Raw genomic sequence first — 12,695 nt, forward strand, 5'->3', positions numbered from 1 at the left:
ACAGGGGTTGGTGCTGTATGAGGTAGTATGATAGAAGTGTTTCCAAACAACAAGAACCATATGACGTCACACCTTTTTCTGAGCAGCTTCCTTCTTTTTCTTTTCTTCTTGCTTTCTCTTTTTCTTTTCTTCCATCAAATGGCTCTGGTCTCGTGTTCCCTGCTTCTTCTCTCGGCTGGAACAGAGGATCAAAAGACAGACATGTTTTACAACGCGGTTGCTGGCGAGGTGAGGACTGTCTGCACGTGAACACCTGGAATCTACTCACTGCAGCTCTTTACTGAGGGAATGTACAGACAATAGAAACACCATTAACAGATTGACCTGCGTGTGTGTGTGGCTCGGGTTGACCTGTGTGGCTTGGGTTGTATTGGCTCGGGTTGACCTGCGTGTGTGTGTGGCTTGGGTTGTATTGGCTCGGGTTGGCTTGTGTGGCTGACTTGTGTGGTCTGGAAATTATTAGGAGGCATGCTGGTGCTGGTGCTGGTGGAGGCCAGAGCTGTGGTCCTCTTAGTGTTACTGAAACCCTTGATATGAGGCCCCATTCTTCAATCCCCAGACATCCAGCCAGTACCTACCGCCAACTCCAAGACAACCCAGACTCAGTAGGCTGAATCTCACCCTGTTATTCACAATACAGTGCACTGCCTGACATCTCTATGACCAGTATTGAATGACCCAGGTAAAGTGAGGCACAGCCACACTCAGTACTTACTGCCACTCCCCAGATCCCTCAGAGTACTGCATCTTACCTGGTAGGGACCCAGCTCTCAGAGACAAAGGCCTGCCAAGCCTCCACTCCACACTCATGCTCCAAAGCCATTAAAAAACACACAAAAATGACCTGACATTTCCACATCCTTTCACGAGCAGCAAGCTGTTCCAGAGGAGAGGTGGGTATTCAGCGTCCCAAATGGCACCCTATTCCCTATATTGTCCACTACTTTTGACCAGAGCACTATATTAGGGAATAGGGTGCCATTTGGGATGTGTCCTGATCCTATATTTAGCCTTAATAAGCCTAGGCCTTTTCTCTTTTCACTTAAAAAGCTCCAGCATTTAAGGACAGAGATGGGAGAATAATAACTGCATGGAAAAATACATAAATTGGAATCCGGTTTCATTGAACCGGAGATGAGAAATTGCATCTAAAAATGTAAGCCAAGCATGTGCTGCAATGCCGTGCCATCGCCTGGCAACAAGAGCTCCCGAGGCCTGATGAGTGTGCAGCCAGGTGGAGAGGTGGTGGATGTTGGCCCTTAAGCACTGATCCAGAGTCAGTTAGGTTTTTAGGCCGTTGCACAGTGCACTGCATATTAGTCACCGGTCTTCAGGGCATCAGGGTTGACACAGTCTCTAGAAAGACCAAATTTGATTAGTTATTTTTTTAAATTTAAACTAGGCAAGTCAGTTAAGAACAAATTCTTATTTACAATGACGGCCAACCCCGGATGACGCTGGGACAATTGTGTGCCGCCCTATGGGACTCCCAATCACGGACGGTTGTGATACAGCCTGGAATCGAACCAGTGTCTGTAGTGACGCGTCTAGCACTGAGATGCAGTGCCTTAGACCACCGGCCCACTCAGGAGCCCAAATCAGGTGTGCTTTTGTTGGAATTCAACATGTCTGAGGGAGAAGGTTTGAGAAAAATGCCTAGCCTATAAAAACACAACTACCATAACCAACACAGTCTGCTCCCCTTCTTCCATTAGGATACAATATAAACAGAAGGCAAAGAAGCAGGCTGAAGCACAATAAGGCAAGTCTCACAGACTTCAATACAACATAATGAGGCGCAGTTGCTCACGCAGACAATTAGCAACTAAGCTAAAACAACTGACCTGATCATAGTAACGTGTGTAAGCTGGCGAATGTCTCAAAGAAATCGCACACAAAAACGCTGTATCACGCATATCCACGTAGCCATGCACTGATTGGCCAGCCGACGGGCTAATCAGCCAATCTCGGGGGATAATCTTGGCTTTGGTCCTCTTAACACTTCACCGGGAGTTACCTCACAGCATGGGCCACAGACTAGCTTGGAACAGAGCTGAGTGCTCCATGTAGCTCCATGTGTTAAGCGGAAAATTGTTGACTAGCCATAAGCCGCTGCAGCGTTCTCCATGTTGGCCTATTTGGTTCCAAAGAGCAGCAGCAGGAAAGAACAGAGCTATTAATAGGCAACTCCTACTGTCTGGCTGTTTTTAGGGTTGAAGACCTGAGATTATGTGGATGGAAATTTGCCTCAGAACTCCGATGTGCTTCCATACCACGGCTAACCCATTAGATCCATAAATATTTATTTTTGTGGGGCCCAGAGCCCAGCTTCTAAGCCTAGCTACAGCTGCTGTATAAATATAGCCACGGTCTCCATTCAACATTGATGCACCGTGCTAGTGTCACATAGTATCAGAGGAATGGAGGGATGGCCCAGCTGATCTAAACTGCTGTCTGTCTAGGCACAGGCTGAGCTGGAAAACATAGACCTAGGCTACACATACTGGAAACTGTCCAGAATAATTTCTGTTCAGGATCAGTTGGTCCTTGTGCAAGACAACTCTGGTAAAAGGACTGTGAAACAAGGACTTTCATTTTTTTAAACCAAATATTACGATTGCAATTTGACGTGGAACAAAGATCAAATCACTTGGATGAAATGCCGGAATCATAGAAAGAGAATGACTTATTTAAGAAGGGAAGTTGAAAGCAGCATAGTTCTTGTTTGGAACAATCGGTGGACTGCATTTGACCCAACAGAACAGCATGCAAACATATAGTAACTAACAGGGAGGAGGAGGAACGGTGCTGCTTGGTGTGTGGAGGAAGCCACTGCAAGAGGAAAATAACTATAAAAACATACAGTAACTAACAGGGAGGAGGAGGAACGGTGCTGCTTGGTGTGTGGGGGAAGCCACTGCAAGAGGAAAATAACTATAAAAACATATAGTAACTAACAGGGAGGAGGAACAGTGCTGCTTGGTGTGTGGGGGAAGCCACTGCAAGAGGAAAATAACTATAAAAACATATAGTAACTAACAGGGAGGAGGAGGAACGGTGCTGCTTGGTGTGTGGGGGAAGCCACTGCAAGAGGAAAATAACTATAAAAACATATAGTAACTAACAGGGAGGAGGAGGAGGAACGGTGCTGCTTGGTGTGTGGGGGAAGCCACTGCAAGAGGAAAATAACTATAAAAACATATAGTAACTAACAGGGAGGAGGAGGAACGGTGCTGCTTGGTGTGTGGGGGAAGCCACTGCAAGAGGAAAATAACTATAAAAACATATAGTAAATAACAGGGAGGAGGAGGAGGAACGGTGCTGCTTGGTGTGTGGGGGAAGCCACTGCAAGAGGAAAATAACTATAAAAACATATAGTAAATAACAGGGAGGAGGAGGAGGAACGGTGCTGCTTGGTGTGTGGGGGAAGCCACTGCAAGAGGAAAATAACTATAAAAACATATAGTAACTAACAGGGAGGAGGAACGGTGCTGCTTGGTGTGTGGAGGAAGCCACTGCAAGAGGAAAATAACTATAAAAACATATAGTAACTAACAGGGAGGAGGAGGAACGGTGCTGCTTGGTGTGTGGGGGAAGCCACTGCAAGAGGAAAATAACTATAAAAACATATAGTAACTAACAGGGAGGAGGAGGAACGGTGCTGCTTGGTGTGTGGGGGAAGCCACTGCAAGAGGAAAATAACTATAAAAACATATAGTAACTAACAGGGAGGAGGAGGAACGGTGCTGCTTGGTGTGTGGGGGAAGCCACTGCAAGAGGAAAATAACTATAAAAACGTCCGTTACACTGGGCTGAGATTCCTTTCAAAATATCACATGACATGGATCTTATCCATATTGCAATTTCAATGTGAATCAGATTAATTGTGCAGCCCTTAAAACTGTATGTGTGTGTGTGTGTGTGTGTGTGTGTGTGTGTGTGTGTGTGTGTGTGTGTGTGTGTGTGTGTGTGTGTGTGTGTGTGTGTGTGTGTGTGTGTGTGTGTGTGTGTGTGTGTGTGTGTGTGTGTGTGTGGTCTAGGAAGGTGGATCCCCAAGAAATGCCAAAATAAGGTACCTAAATGAGAGAGACGTTGAAAAAAATGAGTTGTTTGGACTGTCAGAGGGTAGAATGACTGACATGGACATTGAGGCAGTGCCAGCCAGCAGTCAGCTTGGAGCAGGAAGACAGTGATTGATAAGCTAAACGTGCAGCCTTGAGCTTGATGCTGCTTCTTGAGGTGCTGGAGGATAGAACCACTAAAACACAACAAGAGGATTAGAGAGGTGATGTCTATTAAACCAGACTGCTTCTGGGAACAAAGGTGGACTAAAGGCAATCAGAGAGAGGGGAGAGGAAGGACCGTACAATAAAGAGGGTAATGGTATGATGGGGTGGGAAGGTGGGTGTGCAGGTTGCTTTTGATATCCAGACACTCTGGTGTATGTGAGAACACATACAAGGAAGGGGGAGGTGGTGGGTGTGAGAACACATACAAGGAAGGGGGAGGTGGTGGGTGTGAGAACACATACAGGGAAGGGGGAGGTGGTGGGTGTGAGAACACATACAAGGAAGGGGGAGGTGGTGGGTGTGAGAACACATACAAGGAAGGGGGAGGTGGTGGGTGTGAGAACACATACAAGCTAGGGGGAGGTGGTGGGTGTGAGAACACATACAAGGAAGGGGAGGTGGTGGGTGTGAGAACACATACAAGGAAGGGGGAGGTGGTGGGTGTGAGAACACATACAAGGAAGGGGGAGGTGGTGGGTGTGAGAATAAATACAAGGAAGGGGGAGGTGGTGGGTGTGAGAACACATACAAGGAAGGGGGAGGTGGTGGGTGTGAGAACACATACAAGGAAGGGGGAGGTGGTGGGTGTGAGAACACATACAAGGAAGGGGGAGGTGGTGGGTGTGAGAACACATACAAGGAAGGGGGAGGTGGTGGGTGTGAGAACACATACAAGGAAGGGGGAGGTGGTGGGTGTGAGAACACATACAAGGAAGGGGGAGGTGGTGGGTGTGAGAACACATACAAGGAAGGGGAGGTGGTGGGTGTGAGAACACATACAAGGAAGGGGAGGTGGTGGGTGTGAGAACACATACAAGGAAGGGGGAGGTGGTGGGTGTGAGAACACATACAAGGAAGGGGAGGTGGTGGGTGTGAGAACACATACAAGGAAGGGGGAGGTGGTGGGTGTGAGAACACATACAAGGAAGGGGGAGGTGGTGGGTGTGAGAACACATACAAGGAAGGGGAGGTGGTGGGTGTGAGAACACATACAAGGAAGGGGGAGGTGGTGGGTGTGAGAACACATACAAGGAAGGGGGAGGTGGTGGGTGTGAGAACACATACAAGGAAGGGGGAGGTGGTGGGTGTGAGAACACATACAAGGAAGGGGGAGGTGATGGGTGTGCGCTCAGTGGGGGAAGGGGGCTTGCGAGAGATGATAGTCACTGGGCACAGAGCCAAGAATGCCAGCACTGCAAGACAAATAAGAGCGAGGCTGCTGAGCCCCTGGGAGAAGGGTTGCTTGCTCGCTAGCAACCGCAGCAGCCGCAATGGCGGAATCAGACTGCAGCCCCTCTGCTTGGCACGATCGTACATTAGGAAGACAGACCGCACTTCCCAAAACGCTCTGGAAAACGAGATCTGATGTGCCACATTGGAGCCCTTCGGCTATCCCAAAACACTGCTTAAAATTCTCCATCCATCTGCCAAAAAAGGACAGTTAAATTAAAGAAATCTGGGAAACCAGGCTGGTATTCACAGAGGAATTTGAAAAAGGCTTTTGATAAAGTATGACTGGAATTTATACATAAAAGCCTGGAATATTTCCATTTTGGAGAATCTCTTATAGAAATGGGTTCATTATATTTTATTTGGAATGGCAAGCCAGACAAAATTATAATGAATATTAATTTGGAGAGCATAAATGATTCAATAATAAATCATCTCACTAAAGGCTTCAATCATACAACAACTACACTTAAATTCAAACTGGTTCTCTAGCAGCTTAGTAAGAATGGCTCACCCCATGTTCAAGAATGGCTTTTTCCCCAATTACAACCGCTCTCTTCCTTTTATTTGAAAATTAAATCTCCAAAATATGGCTATTTTTAAAACAAGCAATAGAAAACTGGTTGCAATTTCAGTTTAATCCACCAGAAAAGACGGAACAAATATTCCAACAAATACTATGGTTAAACTCAAATATACTAATTGATCAAAAAAATATATAATTTGAAAATAAATTATAAAATTACAAATTATAGGACTGGTTGACTTGTCACACATGCAGCTAACACAAATGTCTTCTCAATCTAAAATTAAAACCAACTAATTGCAGCATTACCACAAAAAAAAAAAATGGAAAAAGCACTTGGAAGGGGAGAAGGTAAGGCACTTGTCTGTCGGCCCTGCATTAAATACCTAAATTTGTTTTGTTTTTTAAAATGGTGATAAAAAGTATAGCAGTTTCATTTCAGGACAACAACAAAGTGACCGCTGTGCCATATAGATTGCAAGATAGTTGAGAGATTCTCAATGTACCGATTCCATGGCACATGGTTTCTGAAATGATACGCAAAACTTTGTTTTTCAATTTAAATTATACAAAGTTCTTGCCAATTAAATGTTAAATGTCAATTACCAATTAAATGTTATATTAATGCGTGATACAACCATCCCAGCACTGCAGACTTTGCTGCGAAGAGAGAGAATCATTAGAGCACTTGTTTTGGTACTGTCAAATATGTAGCTTGTTTTTGGTCGCAGGTTCAGGAATGGCTGAAGAATTTACCTGGAGCCAACTCTGCAAATAGGACTGCTGGATGATTTGAAAAGTCAGTCAATTCACCAATAACATAATAATAATCTGAACAAAAATGTTTCTTTAATTTACAATCTGTAGAAACTAGGAGAAAAGAAAGGTTCAGAACATTTGTGAAACATCACATCTGAAAAATATATGGCAAATAGAAATCAAAACTGGATTGTGTTCAGAGATAGATGGCAGGGGTTGATGGTAGCTGAAGGGTGGGACTTAAAATGACTAAATGTGGCTGTTCTCAGACAATCCCACAGGTGAAGAAGCCAGGTGTGGAGGTCCTGGGCGGTTACACGTGGTCTGCGGTTATGAGGCCGGTTGGACCTACTGACAAATTCTCTGAAACGACTTTGGAAGCAACAACTCGTGGACATTCCTGCAGCTAGCATGCCAATTGCACGCTCCCTAAACTTGAGACATATGTGGCATTGTGGTGTGTCAAAATAGCACTTTTTAGAGGGGCCTTATTGTAGCCAGCACAAGGTGCACCTATGTAACGATCATGTTGTTTAATCAGTTTCTTGACATGCCACACACGTCAAGTGGATGGATTATCATGGCAAAGGAGAAATGCTCACTAATAAGGATGTAAACATTTTTGTCCACAAAATTGGAGAAATACGCTTTTTGTGCATATGGAACATTTCCAGGATCTTTCATTTTAGCTCATGAAACAAACACGTATGTGTGTGAGAGAGAATGATCTATACACACACACACACACTACCAGTCAAAAGTCTGGACGCACCTACTCATTAAAGGGTTTTTCTTTATTTTTACTATTTTCTACATTGTAGAATAGTAGTGAAGACATAAAAACTATGAAATAACACATGTAACCAAAAAGTGTTAAACCAATTCAAATATATTTATATTTGAGATTCTTCAAAGTAGCCACTCTTTGCCTTGATAACAGCATGGAGTAGGTGTGTCCGAACGTTTGAGTGGTACTGTATAAGGAAAGAGAAAAAACAACCACTGGGCAATAGATGATGATATTCTTCTAACATAGCAAAGAGGATCTCCCTCTTCAAAGAACTAGAAGCTATTGTCTATGAAGTTATGCGAATGCTCTGGCCAGGAGATGTTTCAGATGCTACACTCTTCCTGGCACTCTTTGCAGGCCCCCAGAAATAAAAGCTATGGATCGGCTCCAGCAGTTGAAGTTCCCGATTACTTTCATCCTCTCCGTCAGTAACCGGGGTCAGTAACCGGGGTCAGTAACCGGGGCAGCCGTTTCTCAAGCCCGGTCAAACAACTTATTGCTCCAATAGATCACAGAACGTCCCCAACAAAATAACTTATCAGATTCAAATCACGTGGCACTTGCTCGGTTTCCACATTCATCTTCACAAAAAGCCATTATCCAGCAGGTGAAAGGGCTGTATATGAAGGGAAACTCGCGTAGAAAGAAGACTAAATTAAGACCGATCAACGTAATAAAGGCTGTCTTTGTGCAGGGCTGGGCAGTCAGGAACTATTTTTACTGAAGCAGGTGAAGAACAACTCCAGAACTTTGTGTAAATTCAATAAAACAACTTGCTAGACTTGCTGAAGGTCCAACTGATGAGCTAACTGCCATTAACATGTTCAATGGCCCACTTTGGCCAAGTAACCAAGTCTGCATTTCTTAGTGTAATTTAAAAATATATATATTATACAAAATATTTTTACATACAAGGCTAAAGGATATAAAGACTATTGAAGTACTGACACTGGGCTTGAGAGGCCGTTAGAGAGTGGAATCAGTGGATGACTCAAATTGGTCACCTCAAGTGGGCCTCTCTTCAGAAGTCTACGAAACCAGAAAGCCAAGCCTTCAGTCAGACCTCAGGGGACAAACCCTACTGTTCACTTCAAGGGCCTTTCAATAATCTCCCCTTTGCCTCATTTAGGTCTACTTGGAGAATGACAAGTGTTCTGCCCCAGAGCTCAGCCCCTCTGGGAGTGAACATGCGTTAGCAGAGAGAACGGCCCCAGCGCCAGCTTCATGGCTCGTTAAACCTGGCCTAACGTTTACCAACATGGTGCCATTGAATGACTGCTGCCTGTAATAGGGCAAAAGACAAGGATGACATTATAAAGGGAATGAGTTATTTATAAGGAAACAGAAGGATTGTGCTTCAGAGGTCTAGTCTACATCTTATCAAAAGATATGGCGTCCATTCCGTTTCAGGTCTGGTAGCCTAGTTGGGAGGATGGACGTCCATATCCATTCATGAATTCACTAGGATATCTTGGAGAATATCTCACAGTGGGGTTTTCAGACTGTGATATTTCCATTGCCAGCTTGCACATCTCTTTGAATTTGCAGTTATAAAATCACCAGGATCTCCCACTGAGATCAATGTTTAATCTAGAACAGAGAGATTCTAATGGTGGGTAGTGGGGAGAAAATCTTCAAGTGTGGTTCCTCCCCAAACTGATATTTCCCTTGCAAGTCTGCACAACTTTACGAATTTGCAATTCAGTGTGTGAGCTGAACGCAAACGACAATCTATTGCAAGGCTATCTGTCAAATCAAACAGACTGGCTGTTGACTGCTTAGTTACACTAACATATGAAACCCACATCAAAGAATGAAAAGGTCCACTCTTTAGATCATCAACAAAAAGATGTTTAATAGAGTTGAGCTAATGACTAGTTAGCGACAGAACCTGCTGGCGGTATTCAGAATCAGATTAAGTGATTCATGTGAAGAGGCTGTGGATCAAGGCTTTTCCTCACTTAGGCGTACACTATACATCATATTCAGCCTAGTACATACACTTGTATGGCACTCAATTATCAAGAATGAATTTGCCTTCCTGGCTGCTTAGAGAATGCCTGAGGACCAAACTGCTGAGTTGGGACTAGGAGAGTGATATGCTTTAGTTATGCTGATCTGTGCTTCGATCGCTTTGTACTTATTCATTTGGGACTAAGAAATAGAGCCAATGAAAACCATTACCTCAGAGATCCTGTCCTGGTTAGCCAATAGTGTGGCATGCAAAGTCAAAACATGTAAACCTATCTCTAAGAAACAGTTTGAAATCAGAGCATTTCACAAAGAGCAAGGTTAGTAATTTCAAAGGCAAACAACTACCCTGTAAGCCAAACTGCCAGAGCTGCCACAGAAACCTAACCATCAGGCCACTGTGTGTATGCTGAGCTGAGGAACTGAGTGCAGGCCTAAGACCTGATCTGTATAGTAATCAGAGCATTAAGAGTGTGTGTGGGGTGGTCGATGTCAACTGACTGTGAAGACAGTGTAATGACAGATGTCACAGGGATAAGGGGATACAGGAAGAGAAAATGTGTTTCAATTAAAAAGAGATTATGACATATTGACAGTACAAAGGATTCCATCTGAAGAACAGCTCATTGTGCCATGGAGTCCCTCTCGCTAAAATAATGGTACGGGACATCTTCCTATAAACACATCTAGGGACGGGTGTTGACTAGCATAAGCTAAACTGATGGGTCTATCCATTTTCACAAATAACCATGTGCTTTCATGTCTCTATTCAAATAAACAAAGCCTTGTGAACAATAAAGCAACCTTCCTCTGGAGCGCATTCCAACTCTGGCAACATGGCCCATCTTTCAGCCTGGCAAGCCCCTTCCTCTCTGGGAGACTCATGCCAGGGCAGCCCAGCCATTATGACTGCATGCCCAGAGCAGGAGGCAGTTGCCATCAACAATAAATGTGTATTCATGTCAGAGAAAGCAAGAGGGGAAATCGCTTGCTAGTCGCTACCTTTTAAAAATCAGCAACCCACAGAAACATGGCAGGCTTAAGCAGAGAACCAAGCTTGTAGGTGTGGACCTAGCTTCAGCCATGCCTGTTTGGTTAGACTAAAGAGATTTGATTGGCTGTATTCTGACCACACAAGGGCTTATGTCTAGATGGGATGCAGCTTGTCAAATTTGACACCAAAAGTTGTTTCCCTAACCAAATTCTGCTAACCTGCAATGAAAAGTCCATTTGGACAAATACTGTATCGCTTCTAGACAAGACCAGGGCCAAAGCAATTACCCAGAAGTGCCATGAGAATTGGAAAGGATCCAAGATGGACTTCCAAACCACTAATCTCAAATGTGTATAACCTCAGATAGAGCCTGCAATTCATTGGCTAATTTGTTTAACCACCCCCATTACTACCCCCTAACCCATTGGATAGTAGTCCTGCTTGGGACCCCAACCAGCTCATTTTGTATCTGTATTTGACTGCATTGTCTATTTTATCACCACAGCAGTACCGAATGACTACCTGCTTACTCTGGAATAGATCTATGTGCTTAGCATTTCAAACACATATGCCAGTGGGCATGCGCATGTGGGATGTTGTTGAAACATGCGCATGTGGGATGTTGTTGAAACATGCGCATGTGGGATGATGTTGAAGCCCATTATTAAATGTCATTGGTTAATGCAAATGTCACGGTCAAAGTTGCTTCTTTCTAGCTATACTGATCATTTTCCTCCCAGTGTGCATTATGTTTGCATTTCAGATCAGTTTTGTTTCCTTTTATGAATACATTTTAAAGATGGTTATTACAATGAAGTGATTTAATAAAAATACCTTGGTAGTCAAATTTAGAAAATTGCCAACAATGTTGCAATACTCAAACATGAAGGCATTAGGCACTGTTTTGATAAATTGATGCTGTTTATCAATCGGAAGCTGCAGCCGCATATCAGGGGCGCTTTGCTTGGATGCGAATCCCCGCCCCTCTTTAAATATTTCTCTAAATAAATCATGTTCAAAGATGAGAAAATTCAATACGTCTTACCTCATTTCCCACTGTGGGCTTTTTGTGAATTTGAATTCAATTTTAGGTGTAATTTGCATGACAATAATCGATGTTCTGTCCTTGATACCCTTATCACAGACCAATATTTCGGTCGCAGCAAGAAGCTACAGTAGCAGAGCAATACAGCTACCGTTAGCTCTCTGTAGTCCTAACCATTTGGCGAAGTTTTAGGTTCAAAACGTGTTCTCTAGTCTCGAATTTAATTGCAAACAACCAAAAGCAAATGTTGATTATCTCAGGAAACAACGTGAAATAGAGCAAGTGTCAGAGAAAGGAAGAAATGGCAGCAGGGTGCGATATTTAGCAAACAAGCTAGCTAATGTCAAGCAAGACAAAGTATATCGGTGCAACTTGTGTACTTTTTCAGCTAAATATAAAAACGAACACCTTATGCATTTTCAGTAACCTACCTTGTCTTTGATGAGCTGACATTTTTAAAGTGCAAAAAAAAATGTTTTACAGCACGCGACTGTGAAATGTTCGCAAATAGAGGAATCCAAGAGAGCAAATTCTTGCGAAATCCAATATTTGGAGAGGGGTTATTTCCAAGATATCCATTAAAACATCGTCGATGATAATTCCTACCGTTCAGCGGGCTTTCGTTAGTGGTGCCTCTGCAGCCATTTTGTTCAAACTAGCGATAGCAGCAGCTCGCGACGCTTCAATCCGAGGTACAGGACGTGCATCTGTCCCTAGCGACTGGCCACGTGACCTCCAATAACAAACTGGTCCCACTCAAAGAGGCGCCACATGCTCCGCCTCGCCGTTTCCATGACAACTACAGTGGCCAACCTCTCTCTAACTCCTTGTTTCCTTGCCTTCCTTCCTCTCCCTTTCTGACTTGCTTACTAAGAAAGCAATGCAATGCAATAGATATACAGTGTTTGAGCTCACAGTTCTGTAGCTTTTGAAGATTTAGAATGTTTAGTTCCTAATGTGTTATGTTAGCAAGTGCAATATTTATACTTCGCTGGTTATGTACTTTTCACCTACAGAGGGCACAATTTCAACACATCTTATGTTGATCATACACCAGCACTTACAAACATGTTAGTGTTCTCTGTGCCAGC

General features: G+C 43.7%; 1 protein-coding gene across 9 annotated transcripts in view; it reads right to left on the reverse strand.

Annotated features, from left to right (window-relative positions):
* Positions 1-12,365, reverse strand: part of LOC123998646 (vegetative cell wall protein gp1-like) — a 29,687-nt gene extending 17,322 nt beyond the window's left edge. For 2 of the 9 annotated variants that reach the window (XR_006832308.1, XR_006832306.1), the window contains exons 1-2: positions 12,036-12,333; positions 73-175 (exon numbers count right to left, since the gene is read on the reverse strand). Coding sequence is in view for 3 of the 9 variants with exons in the window: in XM_046303706.1 (XP_046159662.1) it covers positions 73-175; positions 1,845-1,852 (111 nt within the window). In the remaining 6 variants the exon portion in view is untranslated. Of the gene's footprint in view, positions 1-72; positions 176-1,844; positions 2,230-12,035 lie in introns of those variants that run through there. The other 7 variants (XR_006832309.1, XM_046303708.1, XR_006832305.1 and 4 more) reach the window with 6 other exon arrangements.
* Between the last annotated feature and the right edge of the window lie 330 nt (positions 12,366-12,695).

The sequence above is a fragment of the Oncorhynchus gorbuscha genome, linkage group LG16, assembly GCF_021184085.1.
Source record: "Oncorhynchus gorbuscha isolate QuinsamMale2020 ecotype Even-year linkage group LG16, OgorEven_v1.0, whole genome shotgun sequence".
Taxonomy (NCBI): Eukaryota; Metazoa; Chordata; class Actinopteri; order Salmoniformes; family Salmonidae; genus Oncorhynchus; species Oncorhynchus gorbuscha.